Below are 27,984 nucleotides of genomic sequence, written 5' to 3'. Positions count from 1 at the left end.
AGATGGCAGCGACCAAGAGGAAACGGCGTGGAGGCCTGGCGGTTCAGGCGAAAAAGTTGAAAAGAGACGCGAAAGATGGCAAGCTGCCGGCTAAGGCGAACGACGTATCAGAGGAGGCGGCAGAAGAAGAGAAAGATCGTATCCCAGGCCCAGTTTGCAAGGTAAAGGGGGCTTTGCGGCCGCGGCTCCACGCGCTTTCGTTGTGGTACCTACCTGATTACCGCTCTGCGGGTTTCAGAGATGCTGGGGGTGTTACGGGAGCTCCGTCTCAGCTCTCGGCGGGACCAGCTGCCGCCTTTACATCTAACCCTAGTGCACGTGGCTGCACTCTTGGCACGCTGCTGGCTGAGCAACTTGACCGATTTCAAAGCTGTTACTGCTCGCAGAGAAGCGACTTTCGGCGACTGTTACAGTGTTTTGTCTTCATTTCCTTCGTTTTTTGTTGTCGGAGAAAGGAATTCTTCCTTAAACTTGTTTGTCTCTCTCGACTATATATCCCTTCCAGTGATGGGATAGCCAGAATATTTCCGTATTCTGAATGTTGAAGCTGGTTATGCGGTTCTTTAAAAAGCTACTGTCCTTTGGGACTGTGCTTTAGACGTGATTTTTTTTTTTTAATTTTACTTTTAATTGGAGGATAATTGCTTTACAATGTTGTGTTGTACAGTTTTCTAATGTACAACAACGTTAATCAGCCATAAGTATACATATATCCATTCCCTCTTAAATCTCATTCCCATTCAATCCCCGACTTGATTTGTAACTCTGAAGGGATACGAAAAACTAGGGTAGATACTGTGAGTTTTTAGGTGTATTCGACAAAGTTTTAATGTGCCAAGCACTGTAAGAAGTTAGGTTTCCCGTGCTTTGGGATTGCAAAACTAAAACGTGACCACTTTCTCCTAAAATATTGGAGTTTAGAAGGAAACTAAGAACTGATATGTAAGTTGATGGTTTTTTTTTTTTTTCAGAAGAAGGTGAACACAAGTTGTTGAATCTTTCATTCATCTTAAGCTAGATAAAATACTGTGGAGACAATTCGTCTGATTTAGTAATTTCCTTCCGTCGTCCCCCGCCACCCCCACAACAGCTTAGCATGCTGCTGCTGCTAAGTCGCTTCAGTCCTGTCCGACTCTGTGCGACCCCATAGACGGTAGCCCACCAGGCTCCCCCGTCCCTGGGATTCTCCAGGCAAGAACACTGGAGTGGGTTGCCATTGCCTTCTCCAGTGCATGAAAGTGAAAGTGAAGTCGCTCAGTCGTTTCCGACTCCTAGCGACCCCATGGACTGCAGCCTACCAGGCTCCTCCGTCCATGGGATTTTCCAGGCAAGAGTACTGGAGTGGGGTGCCATTGCCTTCTCTGACAGCTTAGCATAGATCTGTATATATCACGTAGTGAATGACAGGTAAATTTGGCAAGCCCTGGGAAAGGAGTTAGCTTTGAGGAATGAAAGATAAGCTTGAATTCTAACCCTGATATTAATTAACGAGGACATTTTGAACTCTTCTCATTTGCAAACTAAGGGAAAAAATGTAATTTACTCTTTGTGAAGAGTAAACTAGACCTGTAGATTATCTGTAAATGTTAGTGTTCTCATTCTTCCCTTTAGGAGCTAAAAAGAAATGTGATAGTATCTGTCATCTAAGTCATAATATGAAATTTTTTATTTAAGTGCAGGAGATAAAGATTCCTTTAGAGTAACCAGGTAAGGGATCATAAAGGATTTAGCCTTTGAATTGGATCCCAAGGTAAGGGCAAAATTTCTGTATTCAAAAATGAGAGGGAACAATATAAGTCCAGAGGGAGAGAAAAAAACTAATCAGAGGTGTTAAAGTGGATGAAATGCTGACTTGAAAAAAAAAAATAGCCGAATTGGCTAAAGTATAGGTAGAAATATAAATGTGCTTTAGAATCTAGTGTTAAAGCTGTGTCGTTTTGAACTTCGTTTAGAAAACCCTGAAAGATAAAGACGTGATTGGAGCGAGCAGGTGGTAGTCCACCTTGTCTATTGGAGGAGCTCCTGGCAGGGAGGACTAGCATTTGAAGATCTGCAATTGTTATGAGATTATAAAAATCTGAACCTTGAAGGCAGTATCACTAAGAGAGGACTAAGAGTTGTTGGAAAGAGAAATTGACAGCATTTACTGGTGCTTATGATATGAGATAATGGAAGATTCAAAGCATGGGGCACTGAAATGATGGTGACATCATCAGAAAAATAGTAAGGAAGTTTACCAGCTTTTAAGATTTGGCATCCTAAAGTTGAATTTGAGGTAAGTCAGATACTGGATTATTTGAGCTAGAAAGAGTTCCTTATCTTTCTGTAGAGTTAGTTGACAGTGAAAGCTGTGAGAGTGATTATGAGAACTGTCATAATCAGGAGGAGGAACTGGAGAAATTGAAGAAAACGAAGGGAAGCCAAGGAGGTTTCTGGATAGCAGCTGGGATCAGTAAATGCTACTGAGATTGAATTAAAGGCTGAGGTCAGGATTGTTTGGGTTGCTACTTGGAAGCATTTATTTTTAAGCAAACAAGATAGATTCACCATGAAATGTTAAAATTCTCACACTTTTTTCCTTTAGGGAAAGTGGAAAAATAAGGAACGGATTCTCATCTTTTCTTCTAGAGGAATAAATTTCAGAACAAGACATTTAATGCAAGACTTGAGAATGTTGATGCCTCATTCTAAAGCAGGTGCTTTTATATCATATGTGTTAAAATTTCATATTTGTAAACTTGCCTGTTTATATATTTTCACTTCTAGTCACACTTGTTCATTCAGCATGTCAGGTAAAGAACAATGACTTCTCAGAAGTTTTATCTGTTCAGTGCCAAGATTTTTCCAATTAATATTTTTTAGAAATTCTCTGCAAAATGCATTAAGCATTGTCTTCTCTAAAACATTTTTTGAAAGTCCAGGAATGACTTCATTATAATGTTCTCAGAGGCCATGAGCTGGTTTGTCCTTCTAAATTAATCAAGACTGCCATGTATTATTTTCTGCATTTAAAACAAAACAAAACAAAAAACTACTCTTATTAAAAACTTAATGTACCAGGAGTATGATTTGAAGAACCTTTAAGTTGGGGCTCAGTCTATTAAATGCCAAGCTTTTTCTTTTATAATGGGATGTCTTACAGGCAAATGAAAAACATTTAGTAAAGGGATTTGGAACCATGACAGTGTTCTCATGCAGCTGTATTTTGTGCCTGGGTTGGGAGGTGCTTAGGTTTTAATTCTTGGTAATAACATAACAGTGTTTCTGAATAAAATAACAGTGTTTCTGAAACTGAGGTCTGTAGTTACATAAAGAGAATTTTAATTTGTATTGTTTCCTAAGCGAGTGTTTCTAAAACCTGTGTCCTAAAATTGGTTTGTGAGAATTTTCCTGCTTTGGAAAGAGATTAATAAAATGAGGTAGACCTCATTTTATTGTGCTTCACTTTTTTGCAATTTGTTTTTTTCTCCATATGCAGACTTGTGGTAACCTTGTGTCAAGCAAGTCTCTTGGCGCCGTTTTTCCAACGGCATTTATTTGCTCACTTTGTATCTCTGTCACATTTTGGTAATTCTTGCAGTGTTTCAAACCTTTTCATTATTATTTTGTGATCTGTGATCAGTGATCTTTGAAGTTACTACTGTGGCTCACTGGAGGCTCAGATGATGGTTAGCATTTTTTAGCATTAAAATATTTTTAAATTAAGGCATGTAGGTTGTTTATTTAGACGTAGTGTGTTTGTACATCTGATACTACAGTATAGTATAAGCATGACATTTATAAGCACTAGGAAATGAAAAAAAATTTATGTGACTTGCTGTCTTTCAATATTCTCTTTATTACGGTCATCTGGAACTGAACAGGCAGAATCTCTGAGGTATGCCTGCACACAAAGAAACACTGCCTAGATCTTTATAATTCCTGAGGACTATTTTCAATCACTCATTTTTGCATTTCAAAAGAACAAGATTTTTAAAGAGGTCATTTGTCTTCAGCTCTAATCATTTTGAAGATCAATCTCATTTAAACTGAAAATTATAAAGATACTTAATATTTAATTTTCTAGAAAGTATGAGTGATTTGATTGAAGTAGCTTTGAAATCTTTTTGTTTTTTTTCTTTTTACAGATACTAAAATGGATCGTAAAGATAAATTATTTGTGATTAATGAGGTAATTTAAGAAAATAAAGTAAGATATTCTAGCAGCACTATTTAGAAACTATTTTAGAACATGAGAAGTTGATCATTTAAAAAATAAATCAGTTATCCAGTGACTTAAGTTGTTTTATATAAGATACGCAAACTTTAATTATGTACCTTCTAAAATTTTTTATAGTACTCATTGTCTGTTTCACACAGTTTAGTGCTTCAGTATGTATTATTTCTTGGTCATTCTTAAATTTGTCTTCTCTCAATAAACATATTGAGGAAAGTATTTTGCTAGTATTAAAAGCAGTGCATATGATATTTGCTCTTAAGGTATTATGAACTAGTAATAGGTTAAAATTTCAAAGTAGTGTTGAAGACTAAACTTCCATTTTTAAAGCAAATTTTTTTAAAACTTAGAAGAATTGTTTTAAAAAACAATTAGATACTTAGATACTTCTTTTTAGTTATTAGAAAGGCTTCTGTTATTCATTTAGCACAAAATTTTGAAGCCCTGTTCTATCATGGGATTATTCTATAGAAACAGTGTTAAAAGAAATGCCCCTGTCGTCATGGAACTTACATTCTAATGAGGGAGTCAGGCCCCTAATAGGTAGTATAATTTCAAGTGAAGATAGTAGACATAAACAGGATTTGGATTGCAGCAACCAAAGCTCACAACTTAGCATGTAGTTGTATTTATTCCGAGAAAGTAAGCAACAAAAGCATTGGGTTGATGAATTCTTTAAGCCTCAGGTAGTATATATATATTAATTTATAAATACTACAGTAATAAAGGACATCATTCCCTTATTGCTTTTGTGCATTTCTCACTTGCGACTTTATAAATCTTTAAGACGTTGAAGTTTACTTCAACTTGAAATAGGTTTTGTATACTCCTTAGTGATTTTACAGAACCAAATCACAGAAATGGTAGTACAGATGAGGAAGAAAAAACAAATTTCTTGAGCTTAAAATAGAACAGCAAAAGAGTTAAACATCAAAGTAATGGTTATAAAGGATGTTTTTGGTTCTTTAAGGACTGTTTTTCTACAATTGGTGAGGTTGTAATGTGCTTTATTCCTGGGGTTGTCTGTTTTTAATCTTAGTAGTTTGTACACAGCAATATGGTCAGAAGAAGAGGTTCCCCAAGGGAGGCCAGTTAAAATGCTAGACCAAAAAGAGTAGCTGTTTCCGTCAAAGAGGTGGGCAGAGCATAGTTTACCTTATGCAGAAAATCTAAACATTTCTGCAAATAAATCTAGTTTGATTTAGACCTTTGTAACCTCTTAACCTGCTGAAGTATTCTTAGAGGAATCTGAATATTCATTCTTTGAATTGCTTTAGATCTTAGTTTTATTATGTATTTCATTTTTCTATACTTTGCTCCATTTAGGTTTGTGAAATGAAAAACTGCAATAAATGTATCTATTTTGAAGCTAAGAAAAAACAAGATCTCTATATGTGGTAAGAGAATGTATTTTTTTTTAATTTTTTAAATTATGAAAGTATAACACATTTACAGAATACTTAGAAAATAAAAGTTATAGTTCCACAATATATTGCAATTATTTTTTAGTAGATTAATTATGATTTTTAGTTGGAGTTTCAATATCAAACTCTCAAAAATTAATAGAATGAATAGACGGAAAAGTAGAAGAATATAGTGGACTTGAAAAGCACTGTGAAACAATTCAATATAATTAAGATTTATCCAGTTTCACACAACAGCAGGATACAAATTCTATTCAAGTTCCCAGAGACTGTAAACCAGGAGACACTGGAACATATCTAGGGATGTACAACAAATGCAAAAATTCCATGGTTTAAAGGTATTGAAATCATACAGAGTCTTTTCTTTTAAAACTGTGAAATTATGTTAGAAATCAATATCAAAAGAGAATGTATTAATTAAATTTGGGAATATGTGAATATTGTTAGCACTTTATGGTATCTTTTCTTTTTTTTAAACTGTGCATTTTATGTTTTTGACTGCACCATGTGGCATGTGGGATCTTAGTTCCCAGACCAGGGATCAAACCTGTGCCGCCTTGCTTTGGAAGTGCAGACTACCACTAGACCACCAGGGAAGTCTTTGTGATATCTTTTAAATCGAGCTGGCAGTAAGTTTTTACTACATTCTAAATTCTACTTAGTTGAAAAAGCTTCTTTTATATTTTTTAGGCTTTCAAATTCACCTCATGGACCATCTGCTAAATTCCTTGTTCAAAATAGTAAGTTGACTCAATTTAAATTTTTTTTGTGAGAAAATTGAAAATAATCTTTTGGGATAATTGAAAATAATCTTTAGGGATAATTGTGCCAAAGTTATAACTATTTTTGTTGTTATAATTTTTCTAGTTCATACCCTAGCTGAGCTAAAGATGACTGGAAACTGTTTAAAAGGTTCTCGGCCCCTCTTGTCTTTTGACCCTGTAAGTTTCTCATTCAGTGTATGAGGTTTAATTTTCTTACTGTGCATGGTTGTTTTTTTTGAGTGGATATAGTTGTATAATTCAATTTAGTTAATAAAACACAACTTTAAGCAAAATTAATGTTGTAAAATAATATGTTCACTTTATTCTTACAGGCTTTTGATGAATTACCACATTATGCTTTGTTAAAAGAACTCTTAATTCAGGTAAATATCTTTACTAGAAACTGTTTTTAGTAAAATATTATAAATAAGTGTCTTCCTTTTAACTTTATCTAAAACACACATGGTATGTCATAGAATACAGAACTAACGTGTCCCTTTTGCCACCAGATCTTCAGTACACCACGGTATCATCCCAAAAGCCAGCCGTTTGTGGACCATGTGTTTACATTCACCATTTTGGATAATAGGATATGGTTTCGGAACTTTCAGGTTAGCTTTTGTTTTTAATTATATAAGTTAGGATATATAGTGTTTATGATATAGAATAGGAAATGATACTCTTTTTCTCTTAAATAGCTTTCTTTTCCCTACAGACTTGTAGTAAATAACCCCTATTTCATAATCAGTTCATGGCTATCAGCTGAGTATGGATTTTCTCATTAATACATTGAATAAAATATAAGTTTCTCTCCTAAGAGGTTTTAGAGTCTGCTGGGGCTGGGGCGGGGTTTTAGACTTAGAAAAACATAGCCCCCATAGAAAATATTTGATGAGAACTATTAGATGAGTCATACAGTGATTCATTCAGGAGGAGTGGTGGATGAAAACAGCAAGACAGAATTTCAGACAGCGTGTGAAATAAACTGGGCTTTTTTCTGCTTGTGTTAAGCAGAAAAGATATGTGAGTTAAACATAGCCCCTTCTTAACCTCTGAATGCAGGCCTGCCTTAAACAACAATAGTAGTATTTGTGGTTCAGAAGTTGCTCCTTAATTCCACAGTCAGTAGCCATTCAAAAATAAATTTTGCCGTGTATCCTTTTATATGCCTTTTAATCTAATTTGAATTAGATTTATAAAAACAACTCAAGGATTGATTTAAATTTTGAAAGAGTGCCCCATAGGGTGCTTGAATATTCACATTTTGTTATCATGGTTGCAGTTTTAAATAATCATTTGACCAGTTTTGCAAGAAGACATGTGTTGTGAGAAGCTAGATACAGACCAGATTGAAATGACTCAATTTTAAAGACACACTGAAAAGACTTTTATATTTTCCTATGACAACTGCCTGTAACCAGTAATACATTTCAGAAAATATTGATGATTCGGCATTTGCCAAGTTTCCCCTTCCACCTTAGCTTTATTGGGTATCAGTTCTTTTAGGCACATTTGTAATGAGGATATAACCCGTGTACCATTTAGAAGTATTTTATTCAAATCAAAATGAAATGTTTCCTTTTTTTAATTAAAGATCATTGAAGAAGATGCTGCTCTTGTAGAAATAGGACCCCGTTTTGTCTTAAATCTTATAAAGATTTTCCAGGGAAGTTTTGGAGGACCAACTTTGTATGAAAATCCTCACTACCAGTCACCAAACATGGTAAGCTGTTTCTATTCTGTGGTCCTTGATGTCCTAAAACTCTTGGGCCAAAGTAATTCTGTCAAATAAGTGTTCTGTTAACTGTGAAACTGAATTTGGCTTTTGCTGCATCCAGTCTTACAGATTACTTTTTTTTTTTTTTTGATGATGCAGGGTGAAGGAAAATAGGTATCATAAGTGAATGTCCTTGCCATGTATAAAATGTTTATTTTTATTCAAGAGCACCTTTCATATTTTTTTTTGTTTCTAGCATCGGCGTGTCATAAGATCCATCACAGCTGCAAAATACAGAGAGAAACAGCAAGTGAAAGATGTGCAGAAGCTGAGAAAGAAAGAACCAAAGACTATTCTTCCCCATGATCCCACTGCAGATGTTTTTGTTACGCCAGCTGAGGAAAAGCCGGTAGAAATACAGTGGGTGAAACCAGAGCCAAAAGTCGATTTGAAAGCCAGAAAGAAAAGGATTTACAAAAGACAAAGAAAAATGAAACAGAAGATGAGCAGTGGGAATGCAAAATGAATCAATGGAGAACTAATTTGACTTCAGTTGTTTTATATTTATTTTGTGTTCAATGTGTAAATACTTTTGTTATTTGCGATGACCTTACATCTAATTAGTGTGACATTTAAAAGAAAAAACTTAAGATTTTGTGACTTTGGTCCGGGTGGGTCTATGTTTTTCTAAATAAAATATCACCAGAACTCATCACCTAATTTCTGTTTTTCTTTTTAAAGCTTTACATATTACTAAAAATTTAGCACACTTAAGGTTTAGGCCCACTGTCTTGGATTAAAATTTTCAGTTTATTAAAGCTGAAATTCAGGCAGATTTACTGGGTTGTTGTCATATGTAAAACAGTATTAGGCACTTTGAGGGCATCGTTTCAGATGGTGCACAGTGAGGGTAGAGTGCTAGAAGGGGAAGCATCTTACTGAAGTTTGAGCCCCTGAGTCACAAGGCACGGGAAGAGCCAACTTCTCTTGTTTTCTTACCTTGAAAAAATATGAGAAAAATATTTAGGTTTTGCTAATCAAATAAGTTGATATATGTATTGAAAGTGTTTGGTAGATTACAAATTTAATTTAGAAGCAGTGGGTGTAAATTACTTAAATTAACAGTAAAAGGAAGAAAAACGGAACAGTTACGGCACCAGAACATGTGAGTTTTTCCTGTTATGAAAGAACTTTATTTGAAGCAGAGCACTGGGCTTATCACCCTGAAGAACGATAAGTAGTAGACAGGATTCTGGGTGCACGCGGCCACAGACAGGGTAGGGCCATGTGTGTGGTGGTCTGTCACTTTTTTCCTGCTAATCGTTTTCCCGTCCTTGATCTGCAACATTAGTAATTGCACAGTATTCTACTCTGCAACAGCTCAGCAGTCCCTTACTGTTGGATATTTGAGTATTTCAGTTTTATCTTTTCTGATACAGATGCTTGCAACAAACATTCTACACATATTTTGTACACTATATGTAGTTAACCCTGGTCAAAAGTTAGAAACTTGTTCCTCTAAATATTGTACCTTTCCAGAGGTTAGTGTTCATTTCCTTGTACCCTTGCTAATGAGATAATCTGTCAATTTGATAGGTAAAAAAAATGAATACTGTTTTGGCTGGGTATTGGTTTTTCTTTTGTGACTAATACTGTATTTGTGTGGTAGTTACGTGAATTTGTTGGAGAAGGAAATGGCAACCCACTCCAGTATCCTTGCCTGGAAAATCTCACGGACACAGGAGCCTGGTGGGCTGCAGTCCATGGGGTCCCAAAGAGTTGAGCATGACTGAGCGACTAACGTTTACTTCGGGGGGGAAAAGCCCTTATTTAAGCAATTGAATATAGGATGAAAATAAGACGTTATTGTAATCATTTATGTGGATACCCTCTTGAGAGTCCCTTGGAGTGCAAGGAGATCCAGCCAGTCCATTCTGAAGGAGATCAGCCCTGGGGTTTCTTGAAGGAATGATGCTAAAGCTGAAACTCCAGTACTTTGGCTACCTCATGCGAAGAGCTGACTCATTGGAAAAGACTCTGATGCTGGGAGGGATTGGGGGCAAGAGGAGAAGGGGACTACAAAGGATGAGATGGCTGGATAGCATCACTGACTCGATGGACGTGAGTCTCAGTGAACTCCGGGAGTTGGTGTTGGACAGGGAGGCCTGGCGTGCTGTGATTCATGGGGTCACAGAGTCGGACACGACTGAGCGACTGATCTGATCTGATCTGATGTGGATACCTCATTTGAGAATTTCTCAAGTCCGTGTTCATTTAGAAGTCAACCTGTTTAATAAAGATCTTCCTTTAGGCTGAAATTTACATATAGTGTAATTGTCTTTAAATTTTGATACAGTATTACAAGCAAAAATGGATCCTCTTTGCTTCAGGAGGAAAAAGAGGCAAGTGACTGAGAAGTAGCAAAACCAGATGGAATTGGAGAAAGAAAAAAGTTATTTTTTTGTTCACTTTACTCCCCTTTCCTAATTCCATTCTCAGATAGGGAAATGTCCTGTTTTTCCTTGCACTCAAACTTCTCAATCTTCCCTATTATCATTTATAATCCAAGACCATATAGTATCTTCCTTCTTTGGAAAAGAGGCTAGTGTTTGAATTTTTAGTAGTGAGTTGGTTGGACAGTGTTGTGCCTAGAAACTTGAGATTTAAGAGTTGGTTTGTTTTGATTGTGCAGAGGGCAGGATGTTAGGGAAGAAAGGGACAACTTCATAGACTGGGTATCCTGATCCTGTACAAGAGAGATTTGTTAGCAACAGAGCCAACCCTTTTAACCGTATGTGGCTGACAATCTAAATTTAACAACTGATAGGTAAACATTCCAGGTTCTAGTGAAATATATTTGAACAGTTGCAGGGATCTTTCATCCCATAATACAGTGTATCAGTTACATCAACCAAAACCTCCTGCTGGTTAAATACTATCCCTTCGCTGCATTTTTTTTTTTTTTGGTGGCACCTCTTTTTTTGTGGCTTCAGCAGTACATGAACCGTGAACTTTCAGATGTTAAAGCTGGTTTTAGAAAAGGCAGAGGAACCAGAGATCAAATTGCCAACGTCTGCTGAATCATCAAAAAAGCAAGAGAGTTCCAGAAAAACATCTATTTCTGCTTTATTGACTATGCCAAAGCCTTTGTGTGGATCACGATTAACTGTGGAAGATTCTGAAAGAAATGGGAATACCAGACCACCTGACCTGCCTCTTGAGAAACCTGTATGCAGGTCAGGAAGCAACAGTTAGAACTGGACATTGAACAACAGACTGGTTCCAAATAGGAAAAGGAATATGTCAAGGCTGTATTTTGTTACCCTGACTATTTAACTTATATGCAGAGTTCATCATGAGAAAGGCTGGGCTGGAGGAAGCACAAGCTGGAATCAAGATTGCTGGGAGAAATATCAATAACCTCAGATATACAGATGACACCACCCTTATGGCAGAAAGTGAAGAACTAAAGAGCCTCTTAATGAAAGTGAAAGAGGAGAGTGAAAAAGTTGGCTTAAAGCTCAACATTCAGAAAACGAAGATCATGGCATCTGGTCCCACCACTTCATGGGAAATAGATGGGGAAACAGTGGAAACAGTGTCAGACTTCATTTTTTGGGCTCCCAAATCACTGCAGATGGTGATTGCAGCCATGAAATTAAAAGACGCTTACTCCTTGGAAGGAAAGTTATGACCAACCTAGATAGCATATTGAAAAGCAGAGACATTACTTTGCCAACAAAGGTCCATTTAGTCAAGGCTATGGTTTTTCCAGTGGTCATGTATGGATGTGAGAGGTGGACTGTAAAGAAAGTTGAGCACCGAAGAATTGATGCTTTTGAAGTGTGGTATTGGAGAAGACTCTTGAGAGTCCCTTGGACTGCAAGGAGATCCAAACAGTCCATCCTAAAGGAGATCACTCCTGGGTGTTCATTGGAAGGACTAATGCTGAAGCTGAAACTCTAATCCTTTGGCCACCTGATGTGAAGAGCTGACTCATTTGAAAAGACCCTGATGCTGGGAAAGATTGAGGGCAGGAGGAGAAGGGGACGATGGAGGATGAGATGGTTGGATGGCATCACCGACTCAATGGACATGGGTTTGGGTAGACTCCGGCAGTTGGTAATGGATCGGTTCCTGGGGTCGCAAAGAGTCGGACACGACTGAGCGACTGAACTGAACTGAACTTTTCATGTGGGATCTTAGCTCCCCTGACCAAGGATCTAACCCGACTCTCAGCAGTGAAAGTGCTGAGTCCTAACTGCATTCTTAACCTAAATCGATCTTGGAAATGTAAGTTTAGAGGCCAAGAAGTTAGTGATGGATGTGATGGATCCATCAAGAGTGATGGATGGGTGGATCATCGTAATTTTATTCACGGTAGTAAAACATAAAAACGTGTTGATGCTTCCCTCTTAAATTGTTTCAGTGTAAGTAATTTTATTTATTATTATTTCTCATGCACAGTGGTTAGGACAAGGAGTATTAGAGATCTCATTAAGTGGTAACCGAAGCAAAGAGTTAAAAGACCTGGTTTTGATCCAACGGAATCCTGCCATTCATAAGTGGGGAAGGCTTGAGTTCCTCAAGCTTGAGTTTTCTCATCTGTAAAAGCGTGGCTCAAATTGAGAAATTATCTTCAGAACTACAAGATGTTTTCCAGAATCTCATCCCATCAAACTCCTTTCTCATCTCTCAGGTCGGATGTCAAGTTAAGTGTCACTCTGACTGGCGTCTGTGCCCCTCACAATGACACCCGCCGGGGCCCCGCCTCCCGTGACCCTACCTCCTTCTCACCTCGGCTCCGCCTCCCGCCCGCCGCGGCCCCGGCTCCTCCCCGCCGCGGCTCCGCCTCCCTCCCGCGCGGCTAGTTCCGGAACAGGGCCTTCCCCCTGTCCATGCGGAGCCGCCGCCGGCGCCGCCCCCTCCGCGCTCCCGCGTGCCGCAACCAGCGCCGCCTTTCGCCCCCGCGCGCCGCCGTCGCCCCGAGCCGCCGTCGCTGCCGCCGCGCTCGGTGGCTGGCCCGGTGCGGGCGCCGGGCTCCCGCCGCAGGAGAGGACCACCAGGGCCGTCGCCACCACTTCGGCCCGGGTCCGGGCTCCGGCCCCGCCCCGGGCCCCGGCCCCGGCCCGAGCCCCCTGCCCTGTCGGGCGATGAAGTGTCACTACGAAGCGCTGGGGGTGCGGCGGGACGCCAGCGAGGAGGAGCTCAAGAAAGCCTATCGGAAGCTGGCCCTGAAATGGCACCCGGGTAATTACTCCGCAACCGCCGCGGCCCCTCTCAAAAGCCGCGGCTCTCGCGACCTTTCTCACCGCTCTCCGCAGGGTAACTCCAGGGACCCGGCTGTGCCCGGGCTTGCCCGCCGGGTAACTCCCCTCGCCCTGGAAACCGTGCCGGCGTCCGGCCGGGTGGCCCCTGCCCAGCCCTGGCGATGAGGGTTTTCAGCCCATCGGCGGTCGCAGCCCTCCACCCCCAGGCTTCACTGGAGACCCGAGCACCTCGTTCTGTCCCAGACGTCCCCGGGTTCCCGCGTGGCCACTTGATGGGGAAAGATAACATCCTAGAGACTTCTCGTGCTCCTCCCACCCCTCCGTAGATGACCCCGAGCGGGGAGGAGTCGAGCTTTTAACCCAGTCCTGTCTCGGGCTTTTCCCTTGCTGGAGTTCCTGCAGCTTTCCTGGGCTTTCACCGGGAAAGCTGCCCTTAACTTCAGCGGGAAATCCCAGCTACTTAAGTGTAATTAAGACAAAGGGGCTAGTCAAATGTCTTCTAAAGAGCTATGTTTTTTTTCTCTTTTGGTAGGTTGAGTGATTCTGTATTTCACTTCGGGTGTTCTGCAGATTGAAAATTTTAATTGCGTGCCTTCCCTAGTGAAGTTATGTGATTACACCTATAGAAGTATGCTTCTCGGATGTTTTATTTAGTTGTAGTCCAGGCCTGTGTGACTGGTGAAGTAATCTGATCTTCTCGACTGGGTAACGAAGACAGTATTTGAATCTCAACTTTTTGAGGTTTATAAGAGGCTTTCATATTAGCACTAGTCCATAAAAATGCTTATAGAGTGGTTAGGATGCTAAGACGGAGACCTTAGCCTTGTTTGAAAAACATGCCTTACTGGAAAGGTAAATACAAATGTAAGCAAAATAGTATAACGCATATAATTGGTAGTGGGTTACTAGAACAGTGACTTGGTTACTACAACATGGGTAGTCGGTTACTAGAACGTGTTACTAGAACAATGACTTCCCTGGTGGCTCAGACGATAAAGCGTCTGCCTACAGTGTGGGAGACCCGGGTTCAATCCCTGGGTCGGGAAGATCTCCTGGAGAAGGAAATGGCAACCCACTCCAGTATTCTTACCTGGAGAATCCCATGGATGGAGAAGCCTGGTAGACTACAGTCCATGGGTTCGCAAAGAGTTGGACAGGACTGAGCAGGTTCACCTTAACTTTCACTTACTGAAACAATTAATAACTGCCCCAGGAATTCAAGACAAGGAGTTTTCACCATGTACTGAAAGGCAGTGAGGCTTCCCCTGGGCAGAGGAGCCTGGCCATTAGCTGGCTCTAGAGGAAAGAGGGAGAAGAAAATTTAATTGTATGGGAACGAGTACCGTAGTGGCCAAAAGATGGTCCAAGGGACAGTTTGACCGAAGGCAGCGTTTATTGGAAGTCTGAAAATAGGCGTTGAGAGAAGGGCTGAAGGAAGGGCTTAGAACCCCAAATCAGAAGGTAATGGTTCTAGCTGATGGAATAGGAAATAAAGGTATGGGTTTGTTGCTTAAAGCTGTAAATGATGACCGTCAGAGGAACTAAAAAAATCTGATGTATACTGGAAGGGAAGAGGTAAATGAGCCAAATGTTCATCAGGAAGTCACGAGCTATATCCAAAATTAATAGGTCCAAAAACAGTATAGAAGAATGTTCTCAGAGTAATAGGGATTACTGTTAGAAATGGAGTTGGAAATTTGTTAACTGTCTGGGTGGGGAAGGGTGAGAAAGAGAATTAATACTTGTGACCAAATGCACATGTAATTTTTATGGCAATATTAAAATGTTTTTGAGTAGTAATCTGAGATTAGGTTGTAAAAGTTTTTAAATGGCAAAGAACGGTGAAATGTGTTTTTCCAATAATGGATAGTTGTGGCCAGTTTTATTAAGATGTCCTGGAAAGGTACTATGAAGGCAGCTTAGTAGGTTGAGGGGGACCAGAGACCAAAGTCAGGTAGAGTCAACTGTGGGCACTTAAGGACCCAAACCAGTCTTGGGATCATTGGGAGGGGTAAGGACTGCATTGAAGGGAAGTTGCAAAGGAAAAATGACCAGATTTGATTAGTTGGAAATCAGTGCAAGGAAGAATAGGATAAATACTGTCCCATAAGACATGTGATTTTGATGTGCTTTACTTTGCTCATTAATTTGTTAAGTCTGTCACTCAGCAAATGTTTAATTTCATCCTATGTGCAAGGTGATGCATTAGATATTTCCAAGGTTAACATTTGGGCTGTGCTTCAAAGACTAATGTGTGTCTCATATAGAGGCCACCCATTTTCATTGTTTAAAAAAGGAATTACCTTTATTTATTTTATTGAAGAATTGAGAATAATTTCCAGTAGGGTCAATAGTACTGCCTAGTAAGATCACTCCTTGTGAAAGTCAGTCTTTCAGTAATTCATCTGATGACCGTTCCCTGAGCAGCTTACTGTGGACAAGACAAGAGTGGTCCCTGCCCTGCTGGCCCAGCTGTCTTTGGAGAGACACGGAGGAAAACAGTCACTTTCCATCCCCTGAGATAAGGGCAGTATGAGGGTAAATGCAAGGTGCTTCTGAGCCCCTGAACCAATCTGGACTGGGCTTTTGTGAGGGTGGGATAGATGTGCATCCCCGAGCGACATCTAGGTTGAAACCTCAAGTGGGATTGCAGGGAATATAGGAGGTGGGAGGTAAGAGGGAGCGCAGCAGAGCCTAGGAAGGGAAAGAAGTGAGCCTGCCCAGGTGAGCAAGGGCTGGGTCTTGAAGGTTGTGGTAAACCGGATTAGGAAGATTGGGCTTTGAGAAGCCATTGAAGGGTTGCAAACAGGAGAAATGATAGGTTTGTGTTTTTCAAGTATTCCTTTGGCTATAAGGTGGAAGACTGGGTTGGAGAGGCTAGGCAGGAGGTAGGGAGAGCAGCAGATCTCATCAGGGACACTGACATCACCAGGATGATGAAAGGACCAGGGAGCAGAGATGATTCACATGCTAAAAATCTCAGTGAACAGGGGGAGTAGATGGGAGGCTAGTGGAGGACGAGGAGGAGGGGAAGGAGGAGAGGTAGCCAGGTTGTCTGAATCTCCATTTGAATGGACAGAATGCTGATTTGTACTGAGTGGTGAATAAGGATCAGTGACCAGGAGAGGAGGTCAGCTCCATCACCAGACCTTCTGTATCAGAGCCCCAGAGGCCTGTATGGAAGTGTGTTCTCAGGGAGCTTGGCTTCAGTTAAGGCAGGGCTTAAAAGGCGCAGTCCATGAAATGTTCTATAAGGTACTGTAAAATCATTTGGGAGAAAGTAGAGGAGGGCATGAATTTATCTAGAGAAAAACACAAAGAATTGTATAAGAGTGCCTTTTAAACTTCTGTGGCTGGATTTGAAATACCTATGGCATTTGCCTAATATTAGTAATTAAGGTAGACTTCCCATTTTTTAATGATCGCTTTTTAACTTTATAGTCATCTTTTAGATCTCAGTTCAACCTCCTAGTCAACCAGTCACAGGTATATTTAAGTGAAATAAAAAGCCATATGACAGATTGAAAACATTATTTAAAAAAGAAGATTCAGAAAGCGAAAGATCTTGCTTTCAGATGGTACATTGATGGGTTTTCTCGTTTTAAAAGCTTTAGCTGTCACCAGACTTCTTTGAGGGAGGCAAGAAGGGAGTGGGAAGAAAAAGGACAACAAAGTACAGTACAGATTAAAAGGTGAAGAAGGACCACCCACCTCCCACCCCTAAACAGTCACCTTTTCTGTCTCATGTCAGGAGACTTAGTTGGCGGCTTTTTCTGCCATTCTGCTTTAATGTGAACTATGCTTCTTTGTTTATCAGACCATCATTACTAATGATTTGATGAAGACATAGAAATCATGAGCTGGACTGTACCCTTGTATGGATGTCAGGATTGTGTTCAGCTGCAAATGATAGGAAGCCAGCAGTCGTGTTCAAAAAGTCGTTTTATTTTTCGCATGTAGCAAGAAATCCAGAGGTGGCCCATTTTGGTGATTCTGGCTGCTTGATGACGCCATCGAAGACCTGTTCCATCATCCTGAACATAAGACTTGAGTCTTTGTGTCAAGTGTAAGCAATTAAGACGTTCACTGCTTTCATTTGGAGGTGCAGAGAGAGGCAGGTGAGCCCCAGGGCAGCAGGTCTCCCGAGAGGTCCTTGGACTCTGCTCAGCAGCTGTCAGATGGGGCCTCACTCACCATCCCAGATGGCAGAAGGGGTCCCAGATGGCAGCATGGAGGAGGAAAGGATAAAGCAGGAATAGGGTGTGTGCTGGTTGTCTTTCCAGGAAGAGTCTAAAAAGCTGCCATAGAACACTTTCATAGATTTTATTGACTAGAGCTTAGTCACATGGTCCGTCCAGGCTTCAAGGAAGACTAGAAATGGCATCTTTATTTGGGGGATCAGTTTCCCCCATAAAATCAGCATTCATTTGTTCCTGAAAGAGGGGATGAACCTGCAATCTCTGCCTCAGTTGTCATAATCTGCCAGTAGGCAGTATACCCAGGCTTTGGGCAGGATGCAAAGGGTGAGTTAGAGCGTAAGTTGAGTGCCACCCAGGCCCACCCCTTTCATTAAGAAGAACAGTGCGTCTCCTGGGAAGCTTCACTTAGTTACTGATCGGTTTGTGTTTGTATCTGATGGGCTGAAAGTGGGTAACCTGATAATCCCAACTTCAAAAAAGTCTGAGGAGGTAAGGTTTTTAAGTGTGTATATTACTGCTGTGATCAACGTCATAGTTTTGTTAGGAATAAGGGGAAAATGGTATTGAGTAGGCAACTAGTAGTAGTTGTCACAGAGTAGTAATAAAAATCTAAAATAATTAAAACAGGATACTGGGTGTCCTGTGTTTAGAACCAGATGGCAACAAGACCACAACAAGATGAAAGTTGATAGTACTCATTGGAAGTAATAGAAAACCTAGCCATAGTGGTTTAAGTAAGTTAAGAACTTATTTTTCTCACCACAAGAAGGCTTGGAGGTACATGCTTGCTGGCATTGTTTGAGTGGCTGAGTAATGTCATTGTGAATCTCTTGACTTTTCCTTCATGGTTTCAAGACGGCTGCTGAAGCTCCAGCACTCATGTCCGTGTATAAGACAAGGAGAAAGGAAAGAAAATATAGTGTTTTCACCTCACTGGTCAGAACTGTGTCACATGGCCCTCTCTAAGCAGCAAAGGAGGCTGGATAAGCCAAAATGCTTGCTTAATTTTTAGCTCATCCAGCCTGCACAGTAAAGGCTGTAAGAGAAAAAAGAGGGAGAAGTTTTGGATCAGCTGACCTTTAGTATCTGCCACAGAGTGGATTGAGTACTCTATTTGAGGTTAAAAAACTATTACAGTTATCAGTTGGCTTGTCAGTAATTAATATGAAAAATACTTAAAAGTTTGTCAGGTATAAATTCAGCATGACATAATGTGATATTGTTGCTAAAAACTAATATAATTAGCTATAGTGATTAAAAGTCGAATGTTAAGGAATTAATGGTAGCTCCTTGATCATTACTGTCTTTGACTGCATTGGAAGTGTAGGACACAGCTAAGCAACACACACGCACCTGGGCCTCCCAGGAAGTGCAGTGGTAGGGAGCCTGCCTGCCAGTGCAAGAGACACAGGTTTGATCCCTGGGTTGGGAAGGTCCCCTGGAGAAGTAGATGGCAACCCACTCCAGTGTTCTTGACTAGAAAATTCCATGGACTGCAGAACCTGGTGGGCTACAGTCCATGGGGTTGCAAAAAGTCAGACACGACTTAGTGACTAAACAACAACAGTTCCTTCCTCATGATTAAATTCAGGTTAAACATTTCTAGCAGGAATGTTACAGAGATAATGCTGAATGACTGAGCATGCACACATAGAGTAGAGTATATTATGGTGCACATAAGAAGTAGGAGATTAGTCCAGAGAAGAGGTAGGCTAGAAGATGACCCATGAGCTGCTCTAAGGAAGGGGAGTTAGACCTGTGATGGAGTTTTTTTATTTCTGTTTTTTACTTTTTGTTAATTTCAAAGGAGCATGGTTCTAAAAGCTTTTTGTGTTCAAGCACCTAAACAAAAAGAACTGAGGCAAAGTACTGCGCTTGAGAAAGTGTTGTCAGTATCAGTTGTTGAGCAGAAGGCTGCTTGAAGGACGTGGGACTGTGTGGTGGTATCTAAAAAGAGGAGGTCAGATACACTTGAGAGCCTTGTTTTAAGACTATTTCTGTTATTTTTTTAAAGAAGTATATGTTGCGTTGTAGCCTAAAGAATGTTGATGTACTCCATAGTAGACTCAAGATACTGATATTTTGCTTTTTGAGTGCTTATATTTAATCACTATAGCTAATTATCGCTGTGTAACACATTACCAAAAACTTAAACAGCAAATATATTCAGGATGTGGACTCACACCGTTTTCTGGGGATCAGAATCAGAATGGTGTACCTGGGTGGTTTGACTCAAGGTTTCTCAGAAGGTTGAATCATCACTGGGAAAACTCATGTTCAAGCTCGCCCCCAGAGTAATGGCAGGCCTCAGTTCCTGTTGGCGGTGGGCCAGAGGCCTCCACTCTTTACCTCATGGTCTTCTCAGAGGCCACCAGAGTGTCCTCACACTATGGCAGCTGGCCACTCCCAGAGATCCAAGAGAGGGCAAGCACCCAAGATGGAGACTGCAGTCTTTCATAATCCAGTATTGCAAGTAATGTCCTGTCCTGTCATCACTTCTGTCCCCGGGTTTCAGTCACACAGACCGACCCTGTTGACGGGAGAGAGGATTACACAGGGTGTGAGTGCCAGGAAGGTGGGGGTCCATGGGGGCCATCTTGGAATCTGGCTACCACCCTGAGGCAAAGATGCTTTCTGAATTCCATGGTTAAAGAGGCAAACTAAGAGAAAGGTAATTAGTATAAATTTTTTAAGCTTTATGAGATTTATTTTGGTGTATGTTGATAAGAAGGAAAACCTTAAAGATGATGGTAAAGACACACTAAATGTAATCTAGCACGAAACAGTAACAGTCTTTCTATATCTGATGTATTTTGCTCCTTCTAAAAATAAAATGTGTACTACTTAGGGTTTTCTGTTTGTGGATATCCAGATTGAGTGCTAAGTGACATGCTGAGATTTAGAGAAAAGCATGAAATTTCTACTCGAGTTGACACTTACAACTGATCTTGATTATCAGCTGTCAGCCACTTCTCTGCTTTTTCCTAGTTGTTCTTCTTCGTTTTGTACACATCCATTTATGGCATTCCTGATGGAAGCAGTCCTTTTTAGAGTCTGTCCTCTACTTTTCTGATGAGTGAATTTCTGTCCTTTATTTTAACAGATAAAAATCTGGATAATGCCGCAGAAGCAGCTGAACAATTTAAACTGATCCAAGCGGCATATGATGTGTTGAGTGACCCTCAGGAGAGAGCATGGTGAGTATCGTGCTGTCCCTCCTGGAGTATCTGGTTGGGAGGAATGGTCAATAGAGGGCTTTTTAGAAATGTAATACATCAAACGGTTCGGGGTGTGTTCTGAAGCCCAGTCATCTATTCATTATGTAAAATGCAGTGTTTGGGTAGGAAGGAACCTGAGAGATGATTACTTCAACTCTGATCTCGTAGGCGAAATTTGACAGTAGTAGAAATAGTTTTAATTTTCATACTTATGAAGCTCCTTCTCATTTAATAAGGTCTCTTTGATGTCTGACAAATTAACTGATGTCAGTATTCTTGCCTGGAGAATCCCAGGGACGGGGGAGCCTGGTGGGCTGCCGTCTATGGGGTCGCACAGAGTCGGACACGACTGAAGCGACTTAGCAGCAGCAGCAGCAGAAAAGGAAGAATGTTGACTTATCCTTAAAAAATAGCAAAATTCTGTAAAGCAATTATCCTTCAATTAAAAAATGAATAAAAAAACAGATACAGTGTTTTTGTCAAAAATTGTAATATTTTTTCCAAGAACTTCTTTATATGCAGGAGTTAAGCATCTACATCTGTGACAGACTCTTTAATGATAACCTGATCACTTAATGCCATTTCTAGACATAAATTTCTACTTTTGAAATCCTTTTGAAGGTTTCCAGATTCTCAGTGAACTTTTTGCTGTGAAACAATAGGTTTTATACTCTGACATAACCATGCAAGATGCTGCTGGTACAGAGAGCAGATGGGTGTTCAGTTCACCTGTGCAAGTTTAAGGGAGAAAGGCTATAAAGAAAATTCTTATTAAATTACCTTTTCTATAAAAACTAGAGAATACTAAATTTTTCTCCTCCTGAGGAATTTGAAAATGTGGCCTTAGACATGCTTTTGCTTTCCTTTGGAAACTTTGAGATTCTTTCCTGCCTTCCATTTGCTCTAGCTCTTGCCTAGATCTTAGGTGATATTCCTGTCCCGAGGAGTCCCTTGTCCTTTGGTTTAAAGCTCCTACCTGTCAATTCTCCTGTGAATTGAAATCAGTTCGGCACAGTGGCAAGGAGTGTGGTCCTTCTGGTGCTGGACTCATGGTTTTGAATTCTAGCTCTTCTGCTTATTGGCTTTATGATTGTGGACAACATTATTTAATATTGCTGAGCTTCAATTTCTTGTTGTATCAAACAAGGATAATAACTAACTTTATGGAGTGAGGGTCAGTTGTATGTGTGTGAAGCTCTTAGATGATTTACATAAACACTGGGAGAGTGTTATTCACGTCCATGTTGGCAAATTCCCAGATCCCAAAAGTGTTTTTAGTCTGTGGACCAGATGATGTCCACTACTGTATTATGTAGGTTTCTTTCTGGTGAAAGTGCTGCTACCTTTCTGGGAGAGTAGAAATTCCCTGGCTTATTAAACTCCTCTCTTCATGTTGGCTAGTTTCATATATGGCTAGGATCATATAATGACTATAATGGACTTGGAATTGCAGTCGAAGTTTTAATCAGCAGTTCTGTGAAAGATTCTTGCAGAACCATGGATTATAGCCCACCAGGCTCCTCTGTCTGTGGGATTATTCCAACAAGAATACTGGAGTGGGTTGCCATTTCCTTCTCCAGGGGATCTTCCCAGCCTAGGGATCGAACCTGTGTCTCCTGTATTGACATGCAGATATTTTACCACTGAACCACCTGGGAAGCTATTAAGCCTTTACCTGTTGCTATTTTTCTTCATGGTTTTGGTTGTGGGTTGGCCACATTAAAGTGTAAAGAAGTTATATTTTGACTTTCAGAGTAAGGAATCTTCTGAATTCTTATTTATTCAGCCTTCACTGTTGCTGCTAATTTTTTTTTTTGCTTAGGTATGATAATCATAGAGAGGCTCTGCTTAAAGGTGGGCTTGATGGAGAATATCAAGATGACAGCTTAGATTTGCTTCACTATTTCACTGTCACCTGCTACTCTGGTTATGGTGATGATGAAAAGGTAAGAAGTGAACTCACTGATAATTTATCAAGCACTTAAGACTCTTGAATGCAAAATTCCTAAAATTATTCAAAAATAGAAAGTGACAGACTACTCATTTGAAAACTGAGAAACATGGCCTTCATATTTAACCTGTCAGCATGTAAAGACCTTCAGTTGAAACCTAAATGTATTTGCAGTGACAGAGCTTGGGCCTGTAAATTTTTTTAACAGTTTAAAATTTTTTTTAATTAAAAATTTTCATGTTGCATTTAAAAATCTTATCCTATGAGTAGACTACGAAAGTGTTACGAATTTGTGTTTCTGTTACTGTTTTTTAGGGCTTTTATACGGTGTACCGTAATGTTTTTGAAATGATTGCAAAGGAAGAACTAGAATCTGCTTTAGAAGAGGACATGGAAGATTTCCCAACTTTTGGAGACTCCCAGAGTGACTATGATACGGTAAAAGGAAAACTTACTACCATTTGTAATTAGCATTTATCAGTGTGTCTTTTCCCTATTTCTTAATTTTTTTTAAAAAGGTTCTAGTTCTCCGTCTTGTACTGTGACTCTCTTGTCTTTTGTTTTTCCTGATCCCCTCCCCTCTTTACTTTTTCCTATTGATCATGGTCCCATTCCATTAATTTCCTCATCAAATTAATTCTGAAGAGTTACTGTGTAAAGCCATCAAAGGACTGTCTTCTCTATTGATTAATAGTAATGTTTTATATATATATATGTATATAAAGAAAAGAGGTTAGATGTTTTGCAGCATCAATGTTTACTGCCTTACTGGAAAAAAAACCCAAATAAGAAATGAGCGTTCCGCCTATTTCTTTGTCACTAGGTGGTCCACCCTTTCTACGCTTACTGGCAGAGTTTCTGCACTCAGAAGAACTTTGCTTGGAAAGAAGAATATGATACACGGCAGGCTTCAAACCGCTGGGAGAAACGAGCCATGGAAAAAGAAAACAAAAAGATTAGAGACAAAGCGAGGAAAGAGAAGAATGAGCTTGTCCGTCAGCTGGTCGCTTTCATCCGTAAAAGGGATAGAAGAGTGCAGGCTCATCGAAAACTCGTGGAAGAGCAAAATGCAGAGAAGGCGAGGAAAGCTGAGGCGATGAGGCGGCAGCAGAAGCTCAAACAGGCCAAGTATGTGGGCTGGGCTGGAGCCTGTCTAGACGTAGGTGCCGGTCCCCGGAAACGTCATGGATACCTGATCTGGCGCTTTCATGGGGTTTAATCCTCACCCTGGCTTCAGCCTTTCTTTTATGTCCTGGCACTGGGATGATGTCTTTTCATCAGCTATGAGAAAGTTTTTCCTTTAGGTTGGGTGTTTTCCTTCAGAGGCCCATTTACACTTGAGATCCTTTACAAGCTCTTATAACATTTAATAATAACTGATATTAATTGAATTCTCTTTCTGTACAAGGCCACATCCTAAGTGCTTTTCTTGCAGCAGTGCTGTGATATAAGTTCTAGTTTCTGTCCTCTTTCTTTTGAGGAAATGAGACAGGCCCAAGATCATGTAGCTAATAAATTGCAGAGGTGGGAATTGGAGCCTGAAGTCAGTCCAGGGCTCTGCTTTTAAGCCCCATGCAGTATTCTACTTTGTCATAGAGACTTAGTGCCTTTAAACTTCTGTTGTTTTGAGTTACTATAAAAGCATTGTGTTCAGAGCTTTATAACATTCTTTAAAAAAACTATTCACTTCTTGAAAGTTCTACCCACCTCATGTTTGGAAAAGTGCCACTTACACTGACACTTAGGATTTAAAACCACCTGAAGACTTTCAGTAAGTTGCTAAGAGTTAGATGTTTCAAAACCTGTTATCTACTGGAGCGATGAGAGTCAACCACAGAACCGCTAACAGATTGAAGTGACTTGGCCCGTTTCAGCCAAGCACAGGTTTTAAGTGTGTAGGCATGGACAATTGGGGAGGATGGGTTTTAAGCCCCAGAAGTAAATGAAACCAATGCAGAGACCATGCCATGTGTATCCAGGCTGGCAGAGCAGTACAGAGAGCAGAGCTGGATGGCGGTAGCTGACTTGGAGAAGGAGCTCAGGGAGATGGAGGCGCAGTATGAAAAGCAGTTTGGAGATGGATCAGGTGAAGACGAAGCGGAAGACCAGGAGCTCAGAGATGGACAGGATGGTAACTTCCTCCATTCGTTAAAGACTATAGGAAATGTTTTTATTATGCGCTCAGCACGCTCACAAGCACCTGCACAGGGTTCTGGTGTGACACAGCAAGGGACGGGGGGTGGGTGGAAACCCAGAGAGCACCTGGGCTCCAGCCGATGGTTGCCAGCTTCATGCTTGTGTTAAGAATGAGGCTGGAAATTGGATTTTTATGTGCCATCTCCCAGTTTTTAAATATGGCAGATAATTGAAAAACAATTTGGCATGGCCAAATGATGGTAGTCTATGGAAGTACACAGTATAATTGCGATAATTTCATTCACAATTTTCTGACCATGTTTTAAACTACTTGTCTGCATAAATATAATGAGAAGTGGGCATATTATCAGGTGTAACTGGTTATTTTCTAAAAAGGCAATTAAGCAGTAGGTCAAATTTTAATAGTAAGTCTTTCCGGAAAAGCTGGTGTTGTGCAGAAGTCTGTCCAGTATATATAAATTGTCTCATTTCTGACCTGTTGAGGGGCTCCTGTTTTGTGCTGCAATGTGTCTTTTCTCTGCCTCTGTCATTAGAGCACAGGCATGTGACTACCGTAAAAGAAGAGGAGTGGGCATTGTTGAGAATAGTGATCAATATACCTGACTTTCCCCACTGTCTCTGGCTATTCCATGATAAAAAATTAAATGATCTAAACATAGTTTAATTAATTTTACCTTATTTACAGGTGTGGCTTTTCATTGAGTAATAGCTCATGGTAAAATGATAACTTTTGTTTACTCCAAATGATTAGGAAATGGAACGTTTTCTTAATAAATTAGAAGTAGTGTGTGTAAAAGTGCTTTGAGAGCTATAAAGCACCATATAAATGTAAGGTGACGTGATTACATGGAGCTTTACAATCTATAAGGTGCTTTCACACACACAATCTTGCTTTGTCCTCCCACGGTACCCCTTAAATGTAGGTTTTGCTCATGTAATTATCTCTGTTTTACTGATGAAGAAACTAGGACTCTGAGAAGCTCTGGTATGTGTCTGAGAACACATGAAAACATTCTTAGGTGCAGATTATGTCTTCAAATTCAGTATTCTTTATTCACTATTTGAATAAGCTATTTGAAAGCGTACACGTAATTAGAAAGTATCTTATGCTAAAATTGGTGGTATTTTGATTATTTCAGAATGTCCTTCAGAATCATACTACCATTACTTATGAAAAAAACAAAAGGTAGAATATAGGAGAGATATCTTGGGATCTTGATCCCATAATAAATCTGAAACAGCAATCAGTTTACTTGTTTATTTCTTCTAAAGATAGAATGTGAGATTGTGCAAAGACTTTCAGCAGAGCTTAGATTTTGTAAAGCATCAGTACTGATAGTAATTATTCCATTATAATAAAGCTTCAAGCTTATAAAATCTGTGAAGACAGTGTTGGAGTTTACATATAATATACTGTTTTATGAACCGTCTTTCTCATAAGGAATATCATGAGCTATTTAAGCTGACTTAAGTGTTTAAAAGTAGATTACAGTTATAGGTACTATACTGTATTTCCATTTGTATGGGCTTCCTTGGTGGCTCAGATGGTAAAGAATCTGCCTGCAATGCAGGAGATGCAGGTTCGATCCCTGGGTCAGTAAGATCCCCTGGAGAAGGGAAAAGCTACCCACTCTAGTATTCTTGCCTGGAGAATTTCATGGACAGAGGAACCTGGTGGGTACAGTCCATGGGCTCATAAAGAGTAGGACATGACTGAGCGAATAACTTTTTCACTTTTACATTTGTATCAGACACGACTGAGTGACTGAACTGAACTTGTTGAAAAAACTGCTTTGTGGTAGAAATATGAAAGTGACATTTGATTTTCTGAGCTTAACACACATCTCGGACTCTGTCAATTTTTTGAATCATCTTCTGAGTAGACTTATAAAAAGAACTTGAAAGATAAAGTGATTTATTTCAACGCCTTCCCCTGTAATTCAGTGCTGCTTTTAAAAGGCCAACTCAAATCCTGGTAACATGTTTTTTTCTTGGTGAAGAAGTAACAAATTTTAGTTTCTAATTTGTGTGCAATTTTAGATCCTTACCAAAGAGATGTACCTTGCTAACGTGTTTTAGATTTAGGTTCTAATCAAACAGGATTCTCACTGTAGGCTTCCCTCTGATAGGTAAAGACAGTGACGAGGCCGAGGACGCAGAACTTTATGATGGCCTTTACTGCCCCGCATGTGATAAGTCTTTCAAGACCGAAAAGGCGTAAGTTTACTATCTCTGCACTCACCTCTTCTTTTGAGGTGAGGTGTAACACTTTGAAAGTCCTTAAAGAAAATGCTCAGAGCAGTTGTTCGCTCTCCCTCACCTTTCATCTTGGAGGAATATCTTCCCAGTGGAGAAGAGGGAACCATCTGCACCAGCAGTTAAGCCTGGTGTACTGATTCTCGTTCATGCCGTGTTCCTCTTTAAACGCATATGCTGTCTCTAGAAAGAAATGTTGCTTATTTTGGTGAAGAAGGCAGAGTCACAGAGGCAAGGGGGCGCTGAGCTGAGGCTGGTCCCCTCTCTCCACTGATGTGCACACTCACGTCCGGCCGTCACACTACACTGCCTTGCAGGCCGTGGCCCCCAACCCAAGACCTTTAGATCTGTCCTGCCTGTAGTGTATTTGCTGAAGTGGCAGGACTTTGTCATTGGGGAACAATGATGAAGGGAGAAGTATTAAAAAGGATACTGTCCTAACGCAGGAGGTACAGGGGCAAACGTGGGAGAAGACGAGAGGAGAACTAGCAAGGGAAAAAGGAGCAGAACGTGTGCACTACAGAAGGCGGAGGTCAACAGTGGAAATGGGGCTGTGGGAGTCCCACGTGGTACCACCATGTAACGCCAGGGAAAAGCGGTAGTGTCAAGAGGAGCGGTGGGAGGCAGACAAGTTAGAACCAAACAAGGAAACAAAAGCCACAAGGAAGGAGGTTTGAAAAATTATTTTTATTTGGAAACTGAATGTCAAACTGGCAAGTTGCATATATAGAGTGCCCAGTTCACCTTTTGCTCACATTTCACCCCGTTTGCATCTGCTTATTCTCTTTCCACACACAGACAAGATTTTTACT

General features: G+C 40.2%; 2 protein-coding genes and 1 long non-coding RNA gene across 3 annotated transcripts in view; 2 read left to right on the top strand and 1 right to left on the bottom strand.

Moving 5' to 3' along the window:
* The first annotated feature begins 2 nt into the window (after window positions 1-2).
* On the top strand, window positions 3-8,833 carry BRIX1 (biogenesis of ribosomes BRX1). Its single transcript, XM_061393768.1, has 10 exons — window positions 3-161; window positions 2,585-2,696; window positions 4,128-4,171; window positions 5,543-5,613; window positions 6,331-6,380; window positions 6,508-6,581; window positions 6,737-6,787; window positions 6,914-7,015; window positions 7,999-8,127; window positions 8,378-8,833. The coding sequence occupies exons 1-10, from the start codon at window positions 3-5 to the stop codon at window positions 8,645-8,647; spliced, it is 1,062 nt and encodes a 353-aa protein (XP_061249752.1). The 3' UTR covers window positions 8,648-8,833.
* On the bottom strand, window positions 8,390-14,126 carry LOC133233693 (uncharacterized). Its single transcript, XR_009731805.1, has 2 exons — window positions 13,434-14,126; window positions 8,390-9,120 (listed from the first exon to the last, which is right to left on the bottom strand). It is a non-coding gene; the product is annotated as an uncharacterized LOC133233693 (long non-coding RNA).
* Window positions 12,966-27,984, top strand: part of DNAJC21 (DnaJ heat shock protein family (Hsp40) member C21) — a 28,301-nt gene continuing 13,282 nt past the window's right edge. The window contains exons 1-7 of the mRNA XM_061393766.1: window positions 12,966-13,371; window positions 20,694-20,787; window positions 22,631-22,754; window positions 23,075-23,197; window positions 23,583-23,887; window positions 24,739-24,890; window positions 27,046-27,133. Of these exons, the coding sequence (XP_061249750.1) occupies window positions 13,020-13,371; window positions 20,694-20,787; window positions 22,631-22,754; window positions 23,075-23,197; window positions 23,583-23,887; window positions 24,739-24,890; window positions 27,046-27,133 (1,238 nt within the window). The 5' untranslated portion in view covers window positions 12,966-13,019. The remainder of the gene's footprint in view (window positions 13,372-20,693; window positions 20,788-22,630; window positions 22,755-23,074; window positions 23,198-23,582; window positions 23,888-24,738; window positions 24,891-27,045; window positions 27,134-27,984) is intronic.

Source organism: Bos javanicus, chromosome 20, assembly GCF_032452875.1.
Source record: "Bos javanicus breed banteng chromosome 20, ARS-OSU_banteng_1.0, whole genome shotgun sequence".
Classification (NCBI taxonomy): domain Eukaryota; kingdom Metazoa; phylum Chordata; class Mammalia; order Artiodactyla; family Bovidae; genus Bos; species Bos javanicus.
This window is presented reverse-complemented; position numbering and strand designations above follow the sequence as displayed.